The sequence below is a fragment of the Scyliorhinus torazame genome, chromosome 6 (assembly GCF_047496885.1).
Source record: "Scyliorhinus torazame isolate Kashiwa2021f chromosome 6, sScyTor2.1, whole genome shotgun sequence".
In the NCBI taxonomy this organism is placed as follows: Eukaryota; Metazoa; Chordata; class Chondrichthyes; order Carcharhiniformes; family Scyliorhinidae; genus Scyliorhinus; species Scyliorhinus torazame.
In genome coordinates, this window is record NC_092712.1 from 242,143,061 (window position 1) to 242,169,216 (window position 26,156).

Below are 26,156 nucleotides of genomic sequence, written 5' to 3' on the forward strand. Positions count from 1 at the left end.
TCCAGATCAGATTAACAAGGTCTTTAGGAATTTTATGAGAGGTTGTACAAGTCAGAGCAACCTGGCGGAGACCGGGAGATGCAGGAATTTCTAGATGGGCTGAAGTACCCGAGGTTAGGGGAGGGGGACAGGCTACATTAGAAGGGACGATAGTGGAGCAGGAGATAAATGTCACGATTGGGAGGATGCAGGGCTGGATGGGTTTCCAGTGGAATATTATAAAAAATTAAAGGATGAGCTGGTACCGCTGATGGTGGCAATAGAGAAGGGGGGTTACCACAAACTTTGGGGCAGGCATCGATTTCCCTGTTGCTTAAAAAAGATAAGTATCCGACGGAATGTGGGTCGTATAGCCATATCACCTTTAATGTGGACGCAAAGATATTGGCGAAGGTATTCGCAGGTAGGCTGGAGGAATGCCTCCCGAAGGTGATAGGTGAGGATCAGACGGGATTTGTGAGAGGGAGGCAGCTCTTTTCGAACATTAGGAAGGTATTGAACGTTGTTATGGCACTGGCGGAGGGGAAGGAAACAGAGGTGGTTATAACATCAGTTCAGAATACTTTTCTCTCCATCCTGGGACTAGGCAGGGATGTCCTATGTCCCCCCCCCCTTGCTGGTTGCACTCGCGATTGAGCCGTTGGCCATCGCGTTAAGAAGTTCGGGGGTATGGAAAGGGATAGTGCGCGGGGGGGTTAGAGCATAGGGTGTCCTTACATGCCGATGACTTGTTGTTATACCTGTCGGAACGAGTGTGTCAATCGGGGGAATACTGGGGCTGCTTCGGGTGTTTGGGTCTTTCGAGGTACAAATTAAATCTAGACAAAAGTGAATATTTTGTGGTGTCTCGGTCGGGGGTGGGGGGGCAGCCATTCAGTCGGGCAGGGACTCATTTTAGATACCGGGGTGTGCAGGTTGCTTGGGATTGGGTAGGGCTCCGTCGGTACAACATTTATAGTTTGGTGGGGAGGGTGAAAGCTGATCTGGCAAGGTGGGATGGTCTCCCTCTGTCACTGGCGGGTTGGGTACAGGCGGTTAAAATTAATGTGTTGCCGCGATTCCTGTTTATTTTCCAATGCCTGCCGATTTTCCTGCCAAAGACATCTTTTTTTTGAGAGATTGAAGGGATGATTATCTCGTTCATATGGGGAGGGAAAGTGGCCAGAATTAGAAAGGTGTTGCTACAGAGAGGGAGGCAGGCAGGGGATTTGGGTCTTCTGAACCTGATGTATTATTATTGGGCGACGAATGTGGAGAAGGTACGGAGCTGGGTCAGAGGGGTTGATTCCCAGTGGGTCAGAATGGAGGAGAGTTTGTGCAGGGGGTCGGGATTGAAGGCGCTAGCAACAGCACCGCTCCCCGGGGAAATACTCAGGGAGTGCAGTCGTAATAGCATCGTTGAGAATTTGGAGGCAGTTTTGCCAGCACTTTGGGTTGGGGGCAGGTTCAAGGGAAATGCCAATTCGGGGGAAGCATAGATTTGAGCCAGGGAAGTGGGATGGAAATTTTCGGAGATGGGAGGAGAAAGGAATTAGGACACTAAAAGATGTGTTTCTTGGGGTCTATAAGACCATAAAACATAGGAGCAGAATTGGGCCACTCGGCCCATCGAGTCTGCTCCGTCATTCAATCATGGCTGATATTTTCTCATCCCCATTCTGCTGCCTTCTCCCCATAACCCCTAATCCCTAATTAATCAAGAACCTTTCTATCTGTCTTAAAGATACTCAGTGAATTGTCCTCCACAGCCTTCTGCGGCAAAGAGTTCCACAGATTCACCACCCTCTGGCTGAAGAAATTCCTTCTCATCTCTGGGGCGGGGGGGATGTATTTCTTTTTTTAATAAACATTTTATTGAGGTATTTTTTGGCATTGTAACAGCAGCAATATAAACAATGTACATGAAAATATAAACATAGTGCAAATACCACGTCCTTCCCCAACAGGTCCCACCATTAATTAACCCTCAAATCTACACTAACCTAACTCCCTCCCTCCCCACTCTGCTGACGATGAATTCTCCGCGAAGAAGTCGATGAATGGTTGCCACCTCCGGGTGAACCCTAACAGTGACCCTCTCAAGGCAAACTTAATTTTCTCCAGATAGAGACAGCTCCGATGTCCGATAGCCAGGTCTCCGACTTCGGGGGCCTTGAGTCCCTCCATGCTAGTAATATCCGCCTCCGGGCTACCAGGGAAGCAAAGGCCAGAACGTCTGCGGATTCCTGGATCCTGCGACACCCTGAAAATCGCCACCTCTGGACTCAACGCCACCCTTGTTTTTAATACCATGGACATGACGTCAGCAAACCCCTGCCAAAATCCCCTCAGCTTTGGACATGCCCAGAACATGTGGACATGGTTCACTGGTCCTCCAGCACATTTTGCGCACTTATTTTCCACCCCAAAGAATCTGCTCATCTGGGCCACTGTCATGTGAGCCCGGTGAACGATCTTGAATTGAATCAGGCCGAGTCTGACACACGTCCTGGTCGCGTTGACTCTACTTAACGCGTCCATCCAAAGGCCCTCCTCTATCTCTCCCCCCAGCTCCTCCTCCCACTTTCGCTTCAGCTCCTCAGTCTGCGTCTCGTCTCCTCTGATCCCACAAGTTCCTTGTAAATGTCAGAAACGTTCCCCTCACCTATCCATCCTCTGGAAACTACCCTGTCCTGAATCCCCCTTAGCTGCAGGAGTGGGAAGGTCGGTACCTGTCTATGCAGAAAGTCCCACACCTGCAGATATCGAAATTTGTTTCCCCCCACCAATGCAAACTTCTCCTCCAGCGCCCTCATATTCAGAAAGCTCCCCTCTATAAACAAGTCCCCCATCCTCTCAATCCCCGCTCTCCGCCATATTCGGAACCTCCCATCCATCCTCCCCTGGGCAAACCGGTGATTATCGCAGATTGGGGACCAGACCGATGCTCCCTCTGCTCCCACATGTCTCCTCCACTGCCCCCAGACTCTCAAGGCCGCCACCACCACGGGGCTGGTGGAGTACTGCGCCGGCGGGAACAGCAGAGGTGCAGTTACCAGCGCCCCCAAACTTGTGCTTTTGCAAGAAGCCGCCTTCATATGCACCCATGCCGACCCCCCCCAACCAGCCACTTCCTAATCAGGTTAGCCGGCCAGTAATAATTGCTAAAGTTCGGCAGCGCCAGCTCTCCCTCTCCCCGACTCCGCTCCAGCATTACCCTCCTCACTTGCGGGGACTTGCCCCCCCCCATACAAAGCCCGCTACAACTTTATTGACCCGCTTAAAAAAGGACCGCGGAATGAAGATGGGGAGACATTGAAATACAAACAGGAATCTCGGGAGGACCGTCATTTTCACCATCTGGACTCTACCAGCTAGAGACAACAGGAGCGCATCCCATCTCCGGAAATCATCTTTCATCTGATCCACCAACCGGGCCAAGTTCAATTTATGTAGCCACTTGGATACCTAGGTACCTGAAACCGTCCCCTACCAATCTAAACGGCAATTCCCCCAGTCGCCTCCCCTGCCCCTCGCCTGGACCGCAAACAACTCGCTCTTCCCCACATTAAGCTTATACCCTAAAAACCGGCCGAATTCCCCTAAAATTCCCATGATTTCTTCCATCCCCTCAATAGGATCTGAAACTTACAGAAGGTCGTCCGCATATAGCGAGACTCTGTGCTCCACCCCCCCCCCCCCCCCCCCCTCCACCAACCAGCCCCTTGAGGCCCTCAGAGCAATTGCCAGTGGCTCTATAGCCAGCGAGAGCAGGAGGAAATATTTAATACATGCAGGTTTGAGGCTTTGCCAGAAAGGAGCTTCCCGGTAGAGCCGGCCTCCACATTGCTGGAGGAGGTGCTGACGACAGGGGGGCTGGAGAAGGGGGTAGTGTCGGCAGTTTACGGGGCTATTTTGGAAGAGGAGGCGGCACCGTCGGAAGGGATCAAAGCAAAGTGGGAGGAAGAATTGGGAGAGGATATGGAGGAGGGGTTCTGGGAGGAGGGGTTCTGGTATGAGGTGCTCCGGAGGGTGAACGTCTCCACCTCGTGCGCAAGTTTGGTGCTGATCCAGCTGAAGGTGGTATATAGAGCACACCTTTCAAGGACGAGGATGAGCCGGCTCTTTGAGGGGGTAGAAGATGTGTGTGAACGTTGCGGGGGGGCCCCCACAAACCACGTTCATATGTTTTGGTCCTGTCCAAAACTGGAGGATTACTGGAAGGAGGTTTTTAGGGTAATCTATAAAGTTGTGCACGTGAAACTGGACCCAGGCCCTCGGGAGACCATATTCGGAGTGTCAGACCAGCCGGGGTTGAAAACGGGTGCGGAGGCAAATGTTGTAGCTTTCGCCTTGTTGATCACCCAAAGGTGGATCCTGTTGGGATGGAGATCAACCTCTCCATCCTGTGTCCTGGCGTGGCGGGGGGACCTGTTGGAATTGTTGACAAAGGTCAAGTTTGAACTGAGGGGAAGGATGAAGGGGTTTGACAATTCATGGACGTTATTCATTATGCACTTTCGAGAATTGGATTACATCGAACATTGTGGGGGGGGGGGGGGGGGGGGGGGGGCTGTATGTGTTAATAGTGACTATGGGTGATTTTTCATTCCTTTTGTTATTTATGTTAACATGCGGGCTGCTGTTTGGGAGTTTGGTGGGCCATTCAGCCCTTCGAGCCTGCTTTACAATTCATTATGATCATGGCTGATCATCCAACTCAATAGCCTAATCCCGCTTTCCCCTATTTCCTTACATCCTTTTCGCCCTAAGTGCTACATCCAACTGCTTCTTGAAAACATACAATGTTTTGGCCTCAACTACTTCCTGTGGTAATGAATTCTGGAGGCTCACCATTCTCTGGGTGAAGAAATCTCTCCTCATCTCTGTCCTAAATGGTCTACCCCGTATCCTCAGACTGTGATCCTTGGTTCTGAAGGCCTCCACCATCGGGAACATTCTTCTTGCATCTACCCTATCTAATCCTGTTAGAATTTATAGGTTTCTCGGACGCCCCCCCTCATCGTTCTGAACTCCAGCGAATACGATCCTAACCGATTCAATCTCTCCTCACACATCAGTCCCGCCATCCCAGGACCATCCTTCCTCAGATAAGGAGACCTAAACTGCACATAATATTCCAGGTGTGGCCTCACCAAGGCTCTGTGTAATTGCAGCAAAACATCCCTGTTCCTGTACTCTAATCCTCTCGCTATAAAGCCCAGCATATCATTTGTCTTCTTTATTACCTGCTGTACCTGCATGCTTACCTTCAGTGACTGGTGTACAAGAACACAGGTCTTGTTGCATGTTCCAGTCTCCTAATTTATGGCCATTCAGACAATAGTCTGCTTTCTCATTTTTGCTACCAAAGTGGATAACCTCACATTTATCCAAATTACATTGCATCTGTCATTAATTTTCCCACTCATTCAACTTGTCCAAATTACAATGAAGGATTTCCACATCCTCCTCACAGCTCACCCTCCCTTGTACCTTTCTGCCATCTGAAATTTTGGAGATATTATATTTTGTTCCCTCATCTAAATCATGAATATATATTGTGAACAGCTGGGGTCCGAGCACCGATCCCTGCGGTACCCACTAGTCACTGCCTGCCAATCTGAAAAAGACCCGTTAATTCCTACTCTTTGTTTCCTGTCTGCCAACCAGTTTTCTATCCATCTCAATACACTACCCTAATCCCATGCACTTTAATTTCAATTTTACACACTAATCTCTTATGCAGGACTTTGTCAAAAGCCTTCTGAAAGTCTAAATAGGACACATCCACTGGCTCCCCCTCATAAAGTCAGTCAGAGGTTTACAGCATGGAAACAGGCCCTTCGGCCCAACTTGTCCATGCCGCCCAGTTTGTGGCCTCTATACCCATCTTACCCATACAACTGTCCAAATGCTTTTTAAAGGACAAAATTGTACACGCCTCTACTACTGCCTTGGGCAGCTCGTTCCAAACATTCAACACCTGCTGTGTGAAAAAATTGCCCCCCTGGACCCTTTTTGTACCTCCCCTCTCACCTTAAACCTATGCCCTCTAGTTTTAGACTCCCCTACCTTTGAGAAAAGATGTTGGCCATCTACCTTATCTATGCCCCTCATTATTTTATAGACCTCTATAAAATCACCCCAAAGCCTCCTACACTCCAGGGAAAAAAGTCTCAGTCTCTCCACCTCTCCTTATAACTCAAACCATCAAGTCCCCGTAGCAGCCTAGTAAATCTTTTCTGTACTCTTTCTAGTTGAATAATATCCTTTCTATAATAGGGTGACCAGAACTGTACACAGTATTCCAAGTGTGGTCGTACTAATGTACAACTTCAACAAGATTCACAACTCCTGTATTCAATGTTCTGACCAATGAAACCAAGCTTGCCGAATGCCTTCTTCACCAGCCTGTCTACCTGTGACTCCACTTTCAAGGAGCTATGAACTGGCACTCCTAGATCTCTTTTGTGCTATAACTCTCCCCAACACACTACCATTAACTGAGTAGGTCCTGCCCCAATTCGATTTACCAAAATACATCACCTCTCATTTAAACAAAATTAAATTCCATCTGCAATTCATCAGCCCACTGGCCCAATTAGACCATAAGACGTAGGAGCAGAATTAGACCACTCGGCCCATCGAGCCTGCTCCGCCATTCAATCATGGCTGATATGTGTCTCATGAAATGAAAATGAATGTAAATCGCTTATTGTCACAAGTAGGCTTCAAATGAAGTTACTGTGAAAAGCCCCTAGTCGCCACATTCCGGCGCCTGTTCGGGGAGGCTGGTACGGGAATTGAACTGTGCTGCTGGCCTGCCTTGGCCTGCTTTCAAAGCCAGCGATTTAGCCCAGTGCTAAACATCCCCATTCTCCTGCCTTCTCCCCATAACCCCTGATCGCCTTATTAATCAAGAACCTATCTATCTGTCTTAAAGATACTCAATGATTTGGCCTCCACAGTCTTCTGTGGCAAAGAGTTCCACACATTCACCACCCTCTGGCTGAAGAGATTCCTCTTCATCTCGGTTTTAAGTATCTGGGGCCCAAAACTGCTCACAATACTCCAAATGGGGTCTGACCAGAGCCTTATACAGCCTCAGTAGTACATCCCTGGTCTTGTATTCTAGCCTTCTTGACATGACTGCTAACATTGCATTTGGTTTGATTTGATTTGATTTATTGTCACATGTACCGAAGTACAGTGAAAAGTACTTTCCTTCCTAACTGCCGACTGAACCTGTACATTAACCTTGAGAGAATCGTGAACAAGGACTCCCAAGTCCCTTTGTGCTTCTGATTTCCTAAGCATTTCCCCATTTAGAAAATAGTCTATGCCTAAATTCCTCCTTCCAAAGTGCATAACTTCACACTTTTTTTCATTGTATTTCATCTGCCACTTCATTACCCACTCTCCTAGCCTGTCCAAATCCTTCTGCAGCCCCCTTGCTTCCTCAATACTACCTGTCCCTCTACAGATCTTTGTATCATCTGCAAAATTAGCACAGGGCTAAAGAGCTGGCTTTTAAAGCAGACCAAGGCAGGCCAGCAGCAAGGTTCAATTCCCGTACCGGCCTCCCTGAACAGGCGTCGGAATGTGGCAACTAGGGGCTTTTCACAGCAACTTCATTTGAAGCCTACTTGTGACAATAAGCGATTTTCATTTCATTTTAACAGTGCCTTCAGTTCCTTCTTCCAGATCATTAATGTATATTCTGAAAAGTTGTGGTCCCAGCACAGACAATTGATCAAGATCCCTTTGCAATCCTAGATAACCTTCTTCACTGTCCACTATGCCTCCAATTTTGGTGTCATAAAACAAACAAAGAACAAAGAACAAAGAAATGTACAGCACAGGAACAGGCCCTTCGGCCCTCCAAGCCCGTGCCGACCATACTGCCCGACTAAACTACAATCTTCTACACTTCCTGGGTCCGTATCCTTCTATTCCCATCCTATTCATATATTTGTCAAGATGCCCCTTAAATGTCCCTATCGTCCCTGCCTCCACTACCTCCTCCGGTAGTGAGTTCCAGGCACCCACTACCCTCTGCGTAAAAAACTTGCCTCGTACATCTACTCTAAACTTTGCCCCTCTCACCTTAAACCTATGCCCCCTAGTAATTGACCCCTCTACCCTGGGGAAAAGCCTCTGACTATCCACTCTGTCTATGCCCCTCATAATTTTGTATACCTCTATCAGGTCGCCCCTCAACCTCCTTCGTTCCAGTGAGAACAAACCGAGTTTATTCAATCGCTCCTCATAGCTTATGCCCTCCATACCAGGCAACATTCTGGTAAATCTCTTCTGCACCCTCTCTAAAGCCTCCACATCCTTCTGGTAGTGTGGCGACCAGAATTGAACACTATACTCCAAGTGTGGCCTAACTAAGGTTCATCTGCAAACTTACTAACCATGCCTCCTAAATTCTCATCCAAATCATTAATATAAATCACAAATAACAGTGGACCCAGCACTGATCCCTGCGGCACGCCGCTGGTCAGAGGCCTCCAGTTTGAAAAACAATCACCACCCTCTGACCAATCTTCTGTCATCAAGCCAATTCTGTATCCAATTGGCTATCTCACCCTAGATCCCGTGGGATTTAACCTTATGCAACACCCTACATGCAGTACCTTGTCAAAGGCCCTGCTAAAGTCCATGTAGACAACGTCGACTGCACTGCCCTCATTTACCTTCTTGGTTACCCCTTCAAAAAACTCAAACAAATTCGTGAGACATGATATTCCACGCACAAAGCCATGCTAACAGTCCTTGCCTCTCTAAATGCCTGTAGATCCTGTCTCTCAGAATACCTTTTAACAACATACCCACAACAGACATTAGGCTCACCGGTGTGTAATTCCCAGGCTTTTCTCTGCTTAAACAAAGGCACAACATCTGCTACCCTCCAATCTTTAGGCACCTCTCCTGTGGCTGTCGATGATTCAAATATCTCTGCTAGGGTATCCGCAATAACCTCCCTAGCCTCCCACAATGCCCTGGGATACATTTCATCAGGTCCCGGGGATTTATCTACCTTGAAGCGCTTTAAAACTTCCAGCACCTCAAGGACCTTCAATGAGGCTAAAGAGAGGGGAATCCTCCCCCCAACGATGTCGCAGGCCTCGATTTCGCTCATCCTTAAACGAGAAAAGGACCCGGAGCAATGTGGGTCATATAGGCCGATCTCGCTTTTGAACGTAGATGCCAAGCTGCTGGCTAAGGTTTTGGCCACTAGGATAGAAGACTGTGTCCCGGGGGTGATAGGGGGGGACAAAACCGGATTTATTAAGGGTAGACAGCTCAATGCCAACGTTCGGAGGCTTTTGAATGTAATTATGACGCCCTCAGAAGGAGAGGAGGCGGAGGTGGTGGTTGCGATATATGCGGAGAAGGCTTTTGATCGGGTGGAGTGGGAGTATCTTTGGGAGATGCTGGGAAGGTTTGGGTTTGGGGAGGGTTTCGCTGTACGCGGACGATCTGCTCTTGTCCATCTTGGGCCCGGTGGAGGGGATGGGGGAGGTTATGCAGATCTTGGGGGAATTTGGCAGGTTCTCGGGGTACAAATTGAACATGGGAAAAAGTGAATTGTTCGTGATCCAGGCAAGGGTGCAGGAGAGGAGACTGAAGGAGCTGCCACTCAGGATGGTAGAGAGGAGCTTTCACTACCTGTGAATACAGGTGGCTCGGAAATGGGAGGCATTACACTAATGCCTGTTAGGCCCAGCCTAACCTGGCTGGTGGAGCAAATGGAGGGGGACTTTAAAAGATGGGATATGCTCCCGCTATCGCTGGCGGGAAGGGTTCAGACCGTGAAAATGACGATGCTCCCCAGATTTTTGTTTCTCTTCCAGTGCCTCCCCATCTTCACCCCGAAGGTCTTTTTCAAGCGGGTAAACAAGATTATTTTGGGTTTTGTATGGGCGAATAAAACCCTGGGTGAAGAAAATGTTGTTGGAGCGCAGTCGGGGGGAGGGTGGGTTGGCCTTGCCGAACGTCTACAACTACTACTGGGCGGCGAATATAGCGATGATTAGGAAGTGGGTAATGGGGGAGGGGTCGGCATGGGAGCGGATGGAGGCGGCGTCATGCAAAGGCACCAGTTTGGGAGCACTGGTAACGGCACCTCTGCCGTTCGCGCCGGCCCAGTACTCCACTAGCCCGGTGGTGGTGGCGGCATTGGGGATCTGGGGGCAATGGAGGAGGTGGAGGGTGCGTCAGTCTGGACCCCTATTTGCAATAACCACAGGTTCGCGCCGGGCAGGATAGATGGCAGGTTCCGAAGTTGGCAGAGAGCAGGAATTAGGAGGATGGGAGATCTATTCATAGATGGGAGTTTTCCCAGTCTGAAGGCGCTGGAGGACAAGTTCAAGTTGCCGCCGGGGAATGGTTTCAGATATTTACAAGTCCGGGACTTTCTGAGGAAAGAGGTGGTGGCTTTCCCGCTGATCCCGCTACAGGGGATACAGGACAGAGTAATGTCAGATATCTATCAGGAGTTGTTGGAGGCGGAGGAGGCCCCGGTGGAGGAATTGAAGGGCAAGTGGGAGGAGGAGCTAGGTGAGGAGGTAGTACACCGGGCACACATGACGGCGGCGAGGATGAGCAAGTTTTTCGGGGTAGAAGATAGATGTGCGAGATGTGCGGGAAGCCCAGCAAACCATGTCCACATGTTTTGGGCATGCCCGAAGCTTGGAGGATTCTGGCAGGGGTTTGCCAAGGCAATATCCAAGGTGCTAGGTACGCGGGTAGTGCAGAGTCCAGAGGTGGCGATCTTTGGAGTGTCAGAAGACCTGGGAGTTCAGGGAGTGAAAGAGGCCAACGTTTTGGCCTTTGCCTCCCTGCTAGCCCGGAGATGGATCCTTTTAATGTGGAGGGACTCGAAACCCCTGAGTGTGGCGACTTGGGTCAGTGACATGGCTGGGTTTCTCAAGCTGGAGAAAATAAAGTTTGCGTTGAGGGGATCAATGCTGGGATTCTCTTGGAGGTGGCAGCCGTTCGTCGGCTTTCTCGGGGAAAATGAAAATGTCAGCAGAAGCAGCATTCTGAAGGGGAGGGGGGAGGGGGGAACGGGTAGGTGCAATATGGTTAAGGGATGTACAGAAGGGGTTGGGTGGGAAATGTCTACTTTACCATGTTGATGTTTATGTTATTATTGTTTTGTTAGTTATTGTTATAAATTTTTTTGTAAATGCTTCAATAAAAATATTTAAAAAAAAAAGACTTCCAGCACCTCCTTCTTTGTATCATAGAATTTACAGTGCAGAAGAAGGCCATTCGGTCCATCGAGTTTGTACCAGCCCTTCGAAAGAGCACCTTACTTAAGCCCTATTCCCGTAACCCAGTAACCCCAACTAACCTGGCCAATAACTCTGCACATCCTTGGACTGTGGGAAGAAACCAGAGCACCCGGAGGAAACCCACGCAGACACGGGGGAGAAAGTGCAAACTCCAAAAGACAGTCACCCGAGGGACCCTGGAGCTGTGAGACAGCAGCGTTAACCATTGTGCCACCCTCTGCATTCAGGTCTTGGCACTGTTGCTTCACAATGCCAGGGACTCAGGTTCGATTCTCGACTTGGGTCACTGTCTGTGCGGAGTTTGCACGTTTTCCCCGTGTCTGTGTGGGTCTCCTTCGGGTGCTCTGGTTTCCTCACACAAATCCCAAAAAACATGCATGGTAGGTAATTGGACATTCTGAATTCTCCCTCTGTGTACCCGAACAGGTGCCGGAGTGTGGTGACTAGGGGATTTTCACAGTAACTTCATTGCAGTGTTAATGTAAGCCTACTTGTGACACTGATAAATATTATTATTATTTTTATAAGGATATCAAGGCATTGGAGAGAGTGCAGAACATATTCACAAGAACAATTTTAGGGATAAGGATTAAAAACAGAAAATGCTGGATAAAATCAGCAGAGGTCTGGTAGCATCTGTGAAGGGAAACCCAATGTTTTCAGTCTAAATAACGATTGTACAGAACTGACTGAAGAAAGGTGGAAATATACAGAATTCTATATTTGGAAAGCAGGTGGAAGAGGTGGAGCAGAACAGAAGGCCAGGGAAAAGGAGATATAAGCACATTTGTTATGAACAGATGACCAAGGGGAGTGTTAATGGTGCCATTAAGGGATGAAGAGTGCTAATGGTGGCAATAGGAGAGATCGCAACAATATGTTAATGGGAGCAACCGAACAGTCAGGGACAGCAGGCCAGGGAGCTGAAAAATGATTGATAACAAACAACAAAAGGGGGAGGTGGGGTTACAATGGAGGGAAAGTTTACTGTCTAAACTTGTTGAACGCAATGTTGAGTTCAGAAAGCTTTAAGGTGCCTCATCAGAAGATGATGTGATGTTCCTCCAGTTTGAACACCAGTCTGTGTTCTGTCTCCCCAGTATAGAGGAGACTGGGGTGGGAGCAGCAATTATAGTCAGCCAAGGTGGAGGTGGTGCAGGTGAAATGCTGCTTCATCTGAAAGGAATGTTTGGGCCCTTGGGTAGTGAGGAGGGAGGAGGTAAAGGAGGTGTTTCACCTTCTGCAATTTCAGGGGAGCGGGCCATGGAAGGAGTTGAAGGATTCAGGGTGATGGAGGAGTGGACCAGGGTGTCATGGATGGAGTGGTCCCTGCAGAATGCTGGCAGGGATGGGGGTGAGGGAAAGACGTGTTTAATGGTGGCATCATGCTGGAGTTGGTGGAAATGGCGGAAGATGATCATTTGAATGTGGAGGCTGGTGGGGTGAAAAGTGAGCCCAAGAGGGACCCTGTCATGGTTTGGGAGAGCGGAGAAGTGGCGAGGGCAGAGGTGTCAGAGATGGGCTGGACACGGTTGAGTGCCCTGTCAACATAGGGGGGAAATCCTTGGTTGAGGGAAAAGACATGTCAGAAGCGCTGTTTTCAAAGGTGGCATCATTGGAACAGGTGTCGTGGAGGTGGAGAAACTGGGAGAACAGGATGGAGTCTTTACAGTAAGCAGGATGTAAGGACCTGTTGTCAAGGTAACTGGAGGTGTCGATGGGTTTGTAATAAATATTGGTGGTCAGTCCAAGGGGTAAGGATCTTTTGTTCGAAGATACATTAGAGAGGTTAAGTTTGTTTTCCTTTGAAAAAGGCTGAAAGAAACTTTGATAGAGGTATTCCAAATCATGAGGAATCTGGGCAGATTAGATATGGAGAAACTGTTCCCGCTTGTGACGAAAATCAAGAACCAGAGAGCACCGATTAAATTAATTTTCAAAAGGAGAGAAAGTGATAAGGAGGAAAGAAATATTTTCATGCAGCAAGTGGTTAGGATTTGGAATGCACTGCCTAAGAGTATAGTGGCGGCAGGTTTAATTGGAGCATTCAAAAGGGAATTAGACTGTTATTTCAAATGGAAAACTGTGCAGGTTATGGGGAGAAGGTGGAAGAATGCTAAGGAAATTGCTCATTTGGAGAGTTGGTGCAGATATGATGGGCTAAATGGCCTCCTTCTGTGCTGTAACATTTCTGTGATTCATTGAACATACTCAAGGCTGAGACAGACAGATTTTTGAACTATCGGGGAGGTACAAATTTTGGGCAAGAGGCAAGAAAGTGGAGTGAAGGCAAAGATCAGATCAGCCATGATCTTATTGAATGGTGAAACATGGCTGAGGAATCATATGGCATACACCAGCTCTTGCTTCATTTATTATGTTCTTATTTTAGGCAACTAAATTGATAATATGGATTGTACCTTTTGAGGTGGAATTTGAGGTATCTCAGGATAGAGCGGCTTGGCACAAATGTACAACTCATGCAGGCAAGTAATTGCCAACAACGCAAGTTACACTGACTCCCTGGCTGAGGCACTTTGTTTGTCTGTTTGACAAGTTGACAGTAGAGCTCATCCCGTAGAGGTCGCAGATCTTGCCCAGTCAGCAGAATATCTTTTATGATGGGAATCGGATCGGAAACAGATTCCATTTGGTGTAGAGAATTGAAGAGCTTGATGGCCTCATCCTGTAGAGTGGTGTAGCCTTTTTCTTTCAACACTAGAAAACAAATCAGAAATAGAGTTGATTTTGTTGAAGCCAGTATAGGTAACAGTGGAGATCTTAGCCACAAATATATTTGTAAAGGGAAATATACACACTCTCTGCTAATTTTAAGGCCCAAGGTCATGGAGAAATGTTTTTAGGTCTGTATCCCTTTGCACTAGAAATCTAGATAAAGTGGATATGGGCGGCACAGTAGCACAGTGGTTAGCACTGGTGCTTCACAGTGCCAGGGACCCGGGTTCAATTCCCCGACTTGGGTCACTGTCTGTGCGGAGTCTGCACGTTCTCTGTGTCTGCATGGGTTTCCTCCGGGTGCTCCGGTTTCCTCTCACAAGTCTGAAAGACGTGCGATTAGTTAATTTGGACATTCTGAATTCTCCCTCTGTGTACCCGAACAGGCGTCAGAATGTGGTGACTAGGGGTTTTTCACAGTAACTACATTGCAGTGTTAATGTAAGCCCACTTGTGACAATAAAGATTATTATTATTATTCGAGAATTGAATGGGTCAGAGTACACTGAGGAGACTCCTCAATTTCCTTGATATTAAAATAAACAGATAGAAGATTGTGGATGCATTGCCAGCAATTTTAGCACATTAATTAGTAGGTGAAGCTCCACATCAACACTAAAAATTGGAAAGTCATCCTCCTTTAGTGCAATTTGAATTACATATACCTTAAAGTTAATTCTGGGTAAAAGAGGATCGAGTTGACTTCCGGTGGCGGCCATGGAGTGAGTGGTCGCTTATTTGGTAGCTCCCGCTCATGGTGAACCTTTGGGACCTTTTCCCCGGCTTATGGGGAATTTGATCGGTAAAATAGGAGACTGGTGAGATAAAGGTGAAGAATCCCTCGCCAGTTTATGGATTCGTGGACCAGAAGTGCTTTGAAAAGGAGAGATCATTGTGCAAAGAAGGGAGTGGAGTGTACAGCACAGGAAAACATGGCGGAGGCTCAGGGACTGGGATTGCCGGCCCAGTGGTCAACAGAGCAGCTGGTGGAATTCCTTCAGGAGAGCTTTGCTAAGCAAAGGACAAGAGTACCTGGACCCGATTAAGGTGGGAATTGACCGGGTGAAGCAAAGATTGGAAGCTCAGGGACAAGTGATCCAAAAGGTGGAAGAGGCTGTGGCTGAGCACGAGGACCAGCTAACCACGATGGCGGTGGAGATGGGGCTGATGAAGGACCACCAGAAAAGGCTGCAAGAGAAAGTGGAGGATCTGAAGAACAGATCGCGCAGGCAGAACCTGAGGATCGTTGGCCTCCCGGAAGGCAGCAAGGGATCGGACACAGGGGCAGAGATTTAAAAAGCGCGGGAGCTGAGAGTCAGAGCGGAGATTTAAAAAGAGCGGGAGCTGCGAGTCGGAACGGAGATTTGAGAAGAGCGGGAGCGGAGAGTCGCGGAGATTTAAAAAGAGCGGGAGCTGAGAGGGACACCTCTGGACAGCAGGCTGAAATTAAAAAACAATTCAGGAGTGACATCACAGCAAAACAATAAGTTCATTGGCTGGTGTTATCGTGCGGGGCGCAGGGGTTGCTGAGTGAGTGCTTGCTGAGAAGGGGAGTGAATAACAGGTAAGCTCTTTCTTTCTTTTTCTTTTTTTATCTAGCGGGGAAGGCAGAGAAGGTAGTGCAATGTTCCTCCTGCAGAATGTTTGAGGTGAGGGACGCCGTCAGTGTCAGTGAGTGCTTGCTGAGAAGGGGAGTGAATAACAGGTAAGCTCTTTCTTTCTTTTTCTTTTTTTATCTAGCGGGGAAGGCAGAGAAGGTAGTGCAATGTTCCTCCTGCAGAATGTTTGAGGTGAGGGACGCCGTCAGTGTCCCTGCTGATTTCATCTGTGGGAAGTGCACCCATCTCCAGCTCCTCAGAAACCGCATTAGGAACTGGAGCTGGATGAACTTCGGATCATTCGGGAGGCAGAGGTGGTCATGGATAGAAGCTTCAGGGATGTTGTTACTCCGAAGAATAAAGATAGATGGGTGACGGTGAGAGGGTCTGGGAGGAAGCAGTCAGTACAGGGATCCCCTGTGGTCGTTCCCCTTAGTAACAAGTATACCGCTTTGGATACTATTGGGGGAGGGGGGGGGGGAAATTTACCAGGGGTAAGCCATGGGGTACAGGTCTCTGGCACGGAGTCTGTCCCTGTTGCTCAGAAGGGAAGGGGGGAGAGGAGTAGAGCATTAGTCATTGGAGACTCCATAGTTAGGGGGATAGATAGGAGATTCTGTGGGAACGAGAGAGACTCGCGGTTGGTGTGTTGCCTCCCAGGTGCCAAGGTGCGTGATGTCTCGGATCGTGTTTTCGGGATCCTTAAGGGGGAGGGGGAGCAGCCCACATAGGTACCAACGACATAGGTAGGAAAAGGGATAGGGATGTAAGGCAGGAATTCAGGGAGTTAGGGTAGAAACTTAGATCTAGGACAGAGTTATTATCTCTGGGTTGTTACCCGTGCCATGTGATAGTGAGACGAGGAATAGGGAGAGAGAGGAGTTGAACACGTGGCTACAGGGATGGTGCAGGGGGGGAAGGTTTCAGATTTCTGGATAATTGGGGCTCATTCTGGGGTCGGTGGGGCCTCTACAAACGGGATGGTCTACACCTGGACCAGAGGGGTACCAATATCTTGGGGGGGAAATTTGCTAATGCTCTTCGGGAGGGTTTAAACTAGTTCAGCAGGGGCTTGGGAACCTTAATTGTAGCTCCAGTATACAGGAGGTTGAGAGTAGTGAGGTCATGAGTAAGGTTTCAAAGTTGCAGGAGTATACCGGCAGGCAGGAAGGTGGTTTAAAGTGTGTCTTCTTCAATGCCAGGAGCACCCGGAATAAGGTGGGTGAATTCGTGGCATGGGTTGGTACCTGGGACTTCGATGTTATGGCCATTTCGGAGACATGGATAGAGCAGGGACAGGAATGGTTGTTGCAGGTGCCGGGGTTTAGATATTTCAGTAAGCTCAGTGAAGGTGGTAAAAGAGGGGGAGGGGTGGCTTTGTTAGTCAAGGACAGTATTATGGTGGCAGAAAGGATGTTTGATGAGGACTCGTCTACTGAGGTAGTATGGGCTGAGGTTAGAGACAGGAAAGGAGAGGTCACCCTGTTAGGGGTTTTCTATAGGCCTCCGAAAAGTTCTAGAGATGTAGAGGAAAGGATTGCAAAGATGATTCTGGATAGGAGCGAAAGCAACAGGGTAGTTGTTATGGGGGACTTTAACTTTCCAAATATTGACTGGAAACGCGATAGTTCGAGTACTTTAGATGGGTCTGTTTTTGTCCAATGTGTGCAGGAGGGTTTCCTGACACAGCCATTGAAAACAGCGCGGGAGGAGAGGCAGCCGGGAGAGTGAAAACAGAGCCAGAGGTGAGACAGCCGGCACATTGAAAACAGCCCGAGAGGGGAGAGAGCCGGGACATTGAAAACAGCGCGGGAGGAGGGACTGCCGGCACATTGAAAACAGCACGAGAGGTGAGACAGCCGGGACAGTGAAAACAGCGCGGGAGGAGAGACAGCCAACACATTGAAAACAGCGCGAGAGGAGAGAGAGACGGGACAGTGAAAACAGCGCGGGAGGAGAGACAGCCGGCACGTTGAAAACAGCGCGAGAGGAGAGAGAACCGGGACAGTGAAAACAGCGCGGGAGGAGAGACAGCCGGGACAGTGAAAACAGCGCGGGAGGAGAGCGAGCCGGGACATTGAAAACAGCGCGCGAGGAGAGACAGCCGAGACAGTGAAAGCAGCGCGAGAGGAGAGAAAGCCGGGAGATTTAAAGAGCGCGGGAGATTTTAAAAAGCGCGGGAGGAAAGAGAGCCAGGACATTGAAAACAGCGCGAGAGGAGAGAGAGCCGGGAGACTTAAAAAGCGCGGGAGCTGCGAGTCAGTGCGGAGATTTTAAAAGATCGCGGCCTAGTTTCGGGAACCGTTCGGAGGAGGAGGAGCAGTCTCTGTCAGGGAGAGAACCTGAGAACATCTAAGACACTCAGAAGGTAAGTAAGTGATTTTTACTCATTTTTACTTTTATATCTTTTTAAAATTGTGTGTGTCGGGGGGGAACTGAAGTGACATCACAGAAAAGCAGTGACCCGAGTGGCTGGTTGGGAATCTACACCAAATGAAAAAAAATTAAGCATTGGTAACTAATTAAACATAATTACTTAATTATAATTTAGAGGGGTATCTAAGCCAGAGATCCGAGAGTACTATATTTAGCTTTCGCATTTATATTAGAAATCTAGTGCTAGGAAACAGATAGTTAACAGTAACTTAAAAAAAATATATATATATATAAATTTTTAAAAAAAAACTTTTTAATTTTAATTAATTGACGCAATGTCAGTTAGAGGGGTGCAGTGCTCTGACTGTGAGATGTGGCAGGTCCGGGAGGCTTCCAGCGTCCCGGAGGGCTTCATCTGCAGAAGGTGCACCCAACTGGAGCTCCTCACAGACCGCATGGTTCAGTTGGAGCAGCAATTGGATGCACTTAGGAGCATGCAGGTGGCGGAAAACGTCATAGACCGCAGTTATATAAATGTGGTCACACCCAAGGTGCAGGCAGAGAAATGGGTGACCCCCAGAAAGGGCAGGCAGTCAGTGCAGGAATCCCCTGTGGTTGTCCCCCTCTCGAACAGGTATACCCCTTTAGATACTGTCGGGGGGGATAGCCTATCAGGGGAAAACAGCAGCAGCCAGAGCAGTGGCACCACGGCTGGCTCTGATGTTCAGAAGGGAGGGTCAAAGCGCAGAAGAGCAATAGTAATAGGGGACTCTATAGTCAGGGGCACAGATAGGCGCTTCTGTGGATGTGAAAGAGACTCCAGGATGGTATGTTGCCTCCCTGGTGCCAGGGTCCAGGATGTCTCCGAACGGGTAGAGGGCATCCTGAAGGGGGAGGGCAAACAGGCAGAGGTCGTTGTACATATTGGTACTAACGACATAGGCAGGAAGGGGCATGAGGTCCTGCAGCAGGAGTTCAGGGAGCTAGGCAGAAAGTTAAAAGACAGGACCTCTAGGGTTGTAATCTCGGGATTACTCCCTGTGCCACGTGCCAGTGAGGCTAGAAATAGGAAGATAGAGCAGCTAAACACGTGGCTAAACAGCTGATGTAGGAGGGAGGGTTTCCGTTATCTGGACCACTGGGAGCTCTTCCGGGGCAAGTGTGACCTGTATAAGAAGGACGGGTTGCATCTAAACTGGAGAGGCATAAATATCCTGGCCGCAAGGTTTGCTAGTGACACACAGGAGGGTTTAAACTAGTATGGCAGGGGGTCGGCATGGGAGCAATAGGTCAGAAGGTGAGGGCATTGAGGGAGAACTAGGGAATAGGGACAGTGGGGCTCTGAGGCAGAGCAGACGAGGAGAAGTTGCTGAACACAGCGGGTCTGGTGGCCTGAAGTGCAAATATTTTAATGCAAGAAGTATTACGGGTAGGGCAGATGAACTTAGAGCTTGGATTAGTACTTGGAACTATGATGTTGTTGCCTTTACAGAGACCTGGTTGAGGGAAGGGCAGGATTGGCAGCTAAACGTTCCAGGATTTAGATGTTTCAGGCGGATAGAGGGGGATGTAAAAGGGATGGCGGTGTTGCGCTACTGGTTAGGGAGAATATCACAGCTATACTGCGGGAGGACATCTCAGAGGGCAGTGAGGTTATAATGGGTAGAGATCAGGAATAAGAAGGGTGCAGTCTCAATGTTGGGGGTTTACTACAGGCCTCCCAACAGCCAGCGGGAGATAGAGGGGCAGATAGGTAGACAGATTTTGGAAAAGAGTAAAAACAACAGGGTTGTGGTGATGGGAGACTTCAACTTCCCCAATATTGACTGGGACTCACTGAGTGCCAGGGGCTTAGACGGGGCGGAGTTTGTAAGGAGCATCCAGGAGGGCTTCTTAAAACAATATGTGGACAGTCCAACTAGGGAAGGGGCGGTACTGGACCTGGTATTGGGGAATGAGCCCGGCCAGGTGGTAGATGTTTCAGTAGGGGAGCATTTCGGGAACAGTGACCACAATTTAGTAAGTTTTAAAGTGCTGGTGGACAAGGATAAGAGCAGTCCTAGGATGAATGTGCTAAATTGGGGGAAGGCTAATTATAACAATATTAGGCGGGAACTGAAGAACATAGATTGGGGGCGGATGTTTGAGGGCAAATCAACATCTGACATGTGGTAGGCTTTCAAGTGTCAGTTGAAAGGAATTCAGGACCGGCATGTTCCTATCTGAAAGAAGGATAAATACGGCAATTTTCGGGAACCTTGGATAACGAGAGATATTGTAGGCCTCGTCAAAAAGAAAAAGGAGGCATTTGTCAGGGCTAAAAGGCTGGGAACAGACGAAGCCTGTGTGGAATATCAGGAAAGTAGGAAGGAACTTAAGCAAGGAGTCAGGAGGGCTAGACGGGGTCACGAAAAGTCATTGGCAAATAGGGTTAAGGAAAGTCCCAAGGCTTTTTACACGTACATAAAAAGCAAGAGGGTAGCCAGGGAAAGGGTTGGCCCACTGAAGGATAGGCAAGGGAATCTATGTGTGGAGCCAGAGGAAATGGGCGAGGTACTAAATGAATACTTTGCATCAGTATTCACCATAGAGAAGAAATTGGTAGATGTTGAGTCTGGAGAAGGGTGTGTAGCTAGCCTGGGTCACATTGAGATCCAAAAAGACGAGGTGTTGGGTTTCTTAAAAAATATTAAGGTAGATAAGTCCCCAGGGCCTGATGGGATCTACCCCAGAATACTGAAGGAGGCTGGAGAGGAAATTGCTGAGGCCTTGACAGAAATCTTTGGATTCTCACTGTCTTCAGGTGATGTCCCGGAGGACTGGAGAATAGCCAATGTTGTTCCTCTGTTTAAGAAGGGTAGCAAGGATAATCCAGGGAACTACAGGCCGGTGAGCCTTACTTCAGTGGTAGGGAAATTACTGGAGAGAATTCTTCAAGACAGGATCTACTCCCATTTGGAAGCAAATGGACGTATTAGTGAGAGGCAGCATGGTTTTGTGAAGGGGAGGTCGTGTCTCACTAACTTGATAGAGTTTTTCGAGCAGGTCACTAAGATGATTGATGCAGGTAGGGCAGTGGATGTTGTCTATATGAACTTCAGTAAGGCCTTTGACAAGGTCCCTCATGGTAGACTAGTACAAAAGGTGAAGTCACACGGGATCAGGGGTGAGCTGGCAAGGTGGATACAGAACTGGCTAGGTCATAGAAGGCAGAGAGTAGCCATGGAAGGATGCTTTTCTAATTGGAGGGCTGTGACCAGTGGTGTTCCACAGGGATCAGTGCTGGGACCTTTGCTGTTTGTAGTATATATAAATGATTTGGAGGAAAATGTAACTGGTCTGATTAGTAAGTTTGCAGACGACACAAAGGTTGGTGGAATTGCGGATAGCGATGAGGACTGTCAGAGGATACAGCAGGATTTAGATTGTTTGGAGACTTGGGCGGAGAGATGGCAGATGGAGTTTAATCCGGACAAATGTGAGGTAATGCATTTTAGAAGGTCTAATGCAGGTAGGGAATATACAGTGAATGGTAGAACCCTCAAGAGTATTGAAAGTCAAAGAGATCTAGGAGTACAGGTCCACAGGTCACTGAAACGGGCAACACAGGTGGAGAAGGTAGTCAAGAAGGCATACGACATGCTTGCCTTCATTGGCTGGGGCATTGAGTATAAGAATTGGCAAATCATGTTGCAGCTGTATAGAACCTTAGTTAGGCCACACTTGGAGTATAGTGTTCAATTCTGGTCGCCACACTACCAGAAGGATGTGAAGGCTTTAGAGAGGGTGCAGAAGAGATTTACCAGAATGTTGCCTGGTATGGAGGGCATTAGCTATGAGGAGCGGTTGAATAAACTCGGTTTGTTCTCACTGGAACGAAGGAGGTTGAGGGGCAACCTGATAGAGGTCTACAAAATTATGAGGGGCATAGACAGAGTGGATAGTCAGAGGCTTTTCCCCGGGGTTGAGGGGTCAATTACTAGGGGGCATAGGTTTAAGGTGAGAGGGGCAAGGTTTAGAGTAGATGTACGAGGCAAGTTTTTTACGCAGAGGGTAGTGGGTGCCTGGAAATCGCTACCGGACGAGGTGGTGGAAGCAGGGACGATAGTGACATTTAAGAGGCATCTTGACAAATACATGAATAGGATGGGAATAGAGGGATACGGACCCAGGAAGTGTAGAAGATTGTAGTTTAGTCGGGCAGCATGGTCGGCACGGGCTTGGAGGGCCGAAGGGCCTGTTCCTGTGCTGTACATTTCTTTGTTCTTTGAGAGGCGAGGCCATATTGGATTTGGTACTGGGTAATGAACCAGGACAGGTGTTAGATTTGGAGGTAGGTGAGCACTTTGGTGATAGTGACCACAATTCGATTACGTTTACTTTAGTGATGGAAAGGGATAGGTATATGCCGCAGGGCAAGAGTTATATCTGGGGGAAAGGCAATTATGATGCAATGAGGCAAGACGTAGGATGCATCGGATGGCGAGGAAAACTGCAGGGGATGGGCACAATGGAAATGTGGAGCTTGTTCAAGGAACAGCTACTGCGTGTCCTTGATAAATATGTACCTGTTAGGCAGGCAGGAAGTGGTCGAGCAAGGGAACAGTGGTTTACTAAAGCAGTCGAAACACTTGTCAAGAAGAAGAAGGAGGCTTATGTAAAGATGAGACATGAAGGTTCAGTTAGGGCGCTCGAGAGTTACAAGTTAGCTAGGAAGGACCTAAAGAGTGAGCAAAGAAGAGCCAGGAGGGGGCATGAGAAGACTTTGGCAGGTTGGACCAAGGATAACCCTAAATCCTTTTATAGATATGTCAGGAATAAACAAATGACTAGGGTAGGAGTAGGGCCAGATGCCAGTCAAGGACAGTCGCGGGAAGTTGTGCTTGGAGTCCGAGGAGATAGGAGACGTGCTAAATTAATATTTTTCGTCAGTTTTCACACAGGAAAAAGACAATGTTGTTGAGGAGAATACTGCGATTCAGGCTACTAGACTAGAAGGGCTTGAGGTTAATAAGGAGGAGGTGTTAGCAATTCTGGAAAGTGTGAAAATAGATAAGTCCCCTGGGCCGGATGGTATTTATCTTCGGATTCTCTGGGAAGCTAGGGAGGAAATTGCTGAGCCTTTGGCTTTGATCGTTAAGTCATCTTTGTCTACAGGAATCGTGCCAGAAGACTGGAGGATAGCAAATGTTGTCCCCTTGTTCAAGAAGGGGAGTAGAGCCAACCCCGGTAACTATAGACCAGTGAGCCTTACCTCTGTTGTGGGCAAAATCTTGGAAAGGTTTATAAGAGATAGGATGTATAATCATCTGGAAAGGAATAATTTGATTAGAGATAGTCAACACGGTTTTGTGAAGGGTAGGTCGTGCCTTACAAACCTTATTGGGTTATTTGAGAAGGTGACCAAACAGGTGGATGAGGGTAAAGCAGTTGATGTGGTGTATATGAATTTCAGTAAAGCGTTTGATAAGGTTCCCCATGGTAGGCTACTGCAGAAAATACGGAGGCATGGGATTCAGGGTGATTTAGCAGTTTGGATCAAAAATTGGCTAGCTGGAAGAAGACAAAGGGTGGTGGTTGATAGGAAATGTTCAGACTGGAGTCCAGTTACTAGTGGTGTACCACAAGGATCTGTTTTGGGGCCACTGCTGTTTGTCATGTTTATAAATGACCTGGAGGAAGGCGTAGAAGGATGGGTGAGTAAATTTGCAGATGACACTAAAGTCGGTGGAGTTGTGGACAGTGCAGAAGGATGTTACAAGTTACAGAGGGACATAGATAAGCTGCAGAGCTGGGCTGAGAGGTGGCAAATGGAGTTTAATGCAGAAAAGTGTGAGGTGATTCATTTTGGAAGGAATAACAGGAAGACAGAGTAATGGGCTAACGGTAAGATTCTTGGCATTGTGGATGAGCAGAGAGATCTCGGTGTCCATGTACATAGATGCCTGAATGTTGCCACCCAGGTTGAGAGGGTTGTTAAGAAGGCGAACGGTGTGTTAACTTTTTGTTAACTTTTATTGGTAGAGGGATTGAGTTTTGGAGCCATGAGGTCATGTTGCAGCTGTACAAAACTCTGGTGCGGCCGCATTTGCAGTTCTGCTCGGCGCATTATAGGAAGGATGTGAATGCATTGGAAAGGGTGCAGAGAAGATTTACCAGAATGTTGCCTGGTATGGAGGAAAGATCTTATGAGGAAAGGCTGAGCGACTTGAGGCTATTTTCGTTAGAGAGAAGATTAAGAGGTGACTTAATTGAGGCATACAAGTTGATCAGAGGATTGGATAGGGTGAACAGTGAGAGCCTTTTTCCTCGGATGGTGATGTCCAGCATGAGGGGACATACCTTTAAATTGAGGGGAGATAGATATAGGACAGATGTCAGAGGTAGGTTCTTTACTCAGAGAGTAGTAAGGGCGTGGAATGCCCTGCCTGCAACAGTGGTGGACTCGCCAACACTAAGGGCATTCAAATGGTCATTGGATAGACATATGGACGATAAGGGAATAGTGTAGATAGGCTTTAGAGTGGTTTCACAGGTCGGCGCAACATCGAGGGCTGAAGGGCCTGTACTGCGCTGTAATGGTTTATGTTCTATATGTGGCGCGTATGTTCGAGAAGCTGCTGGGGGAAGGTGCGTTTACTTGACCCTTGGAGGTGGACAGGGCGCATAGAGTGCTGGTGAGGAAGCCGCGGATGAATGAGCCACCGAGGGCGATGGTGGTATGAATGCACCGGTTCCTGGACAAGGAACAGATCTTGAGGTGGGCCAGGCAGGCGAGGAGCTGCAAATGGGAAGATAGCGAGCTGCGTATTTACCAGGATTTGGGTGCGGAACTGACCAAAAAAAGGACGAGCTTCAATAAAGTTAAATCAGCCCTCTTCAAGAAGGGGGTGAAGTTCGGCATGTTGTACCCAGCTCGTTTGTGGGCCACTTGCGAGGGTCAAAAACTTTATTTTGATCGTCGGATGAGGCAATGAACTTTGTTAAGGCAGGTGATGGAGGACATTGTACTTGGAGGCAAGTACCTATGCTGTTAAATTTCTTTTCTCTTTGGGTTTTTTAAGTATTGTTTTTTCATACATTATCATAGAATTTACAGTGCAGAAGGAGGCCATTCGGCCCATCAAGTCTGTACCGGCTCTTGGAAAGAGCACCCTACCCAAGGTCAACACCTCCACCCTATCCCCATAACCCCACCCAACACTAAGGGCAATTTTGGACACTATGGGCAATTTAACCAATCCACCTAACCTGCACATCTTTGGACTGTGGGAGGAAACCGGAGCACCCGGAGGAAACTCACGCACACACGGGGAGGATGTGCAGACTCCGCACAGACAGTGACCCAAGCTAGAATCGAACCTGGGACCCTGGAGCTGTGCAGCAATTGTACTATCCACAATGCTACCGTGCTGCCCTATCAATTTTTTGGGCCGTTGGTCAGTTTTGTATGCGGGTTAACTTTGTTCTTAATGGGGGATGGTGGGTGGAATTTTCTTCTTTGTGTTTGTTGGGGAGTGCTATGTTTTGCATATCTAAGTCGAGCGGGGGTGGGGGGGGCGGGGTTGGAGGAGGAGGAGATCCATGGGGGGTGGGATGTTTGGTGCCATGGGTGGGGATACAGGGCTAGCTGGGCGGGCTAGCTCACGGAAGCGCAGTGGGGGGCGAGCAGTTGATCAGCTTGTTGTGGGGGGTTAGGATTGCCATTTTGTTATGGGGGAGAGAGGGAGAAATTGTTCTGCTGACAGGGAGGAACTGCCGCTTGGAGACAAATTGGAGGTCGATGACGAGCGGGCCTGAGGAGGATTGGGATGCGAGCTGGAGGCTGGCTGAAGAAGGGTGATGGTTGATCGGCAGGGGGCGAGGGCGGGTTGCCCCCCCCGACCATGCTGCTCACATGGAACATGAGAGGGCTGAATGAGCTGGTCAAGAGGGCTCACGTGTTCACGCATTTGAAGAGTTTGAAGGCGGATGTGGCAATGCTATAGGAGACACATCTGAGGGTAGTGGATCAGACTAGGCTGAGGAAGAGGTGGGTTGGGCAGGTATTCCATTCGGGGCTAGACTCTAAAACTAGGGGTTAGCAATCTTGATCAATAAGCAGGTATCATTTGAGGTAGGTAGCATAGTGGCGGTCTCAGGGGGTAGTGAATAT

At 48.4% G+C, this 26,156-nt stretch overlaps 1 protein-coding gene across 1 annotated transcript in view; it reads right to left on the reverse strand.

The window, feature by feature from the left end:
- myo10 (myosin X) overlaps positions 1-26,156 on the reverse strand; it is a 366,827-nt gene that overhangs the window by 72,737 nt on the left and 267,934 nt on the right. The window contains exon 29 of the mRNA XM_072509536.1: positions 13,712-14,009. Within this exon, the coding sequence (XP_072365637.1) occupies positions 13,712-14,009 (298 nt within the window). The remainder of the gene's footprint in view (positions 1-13,711; positions 14,010-26,156) is intronic.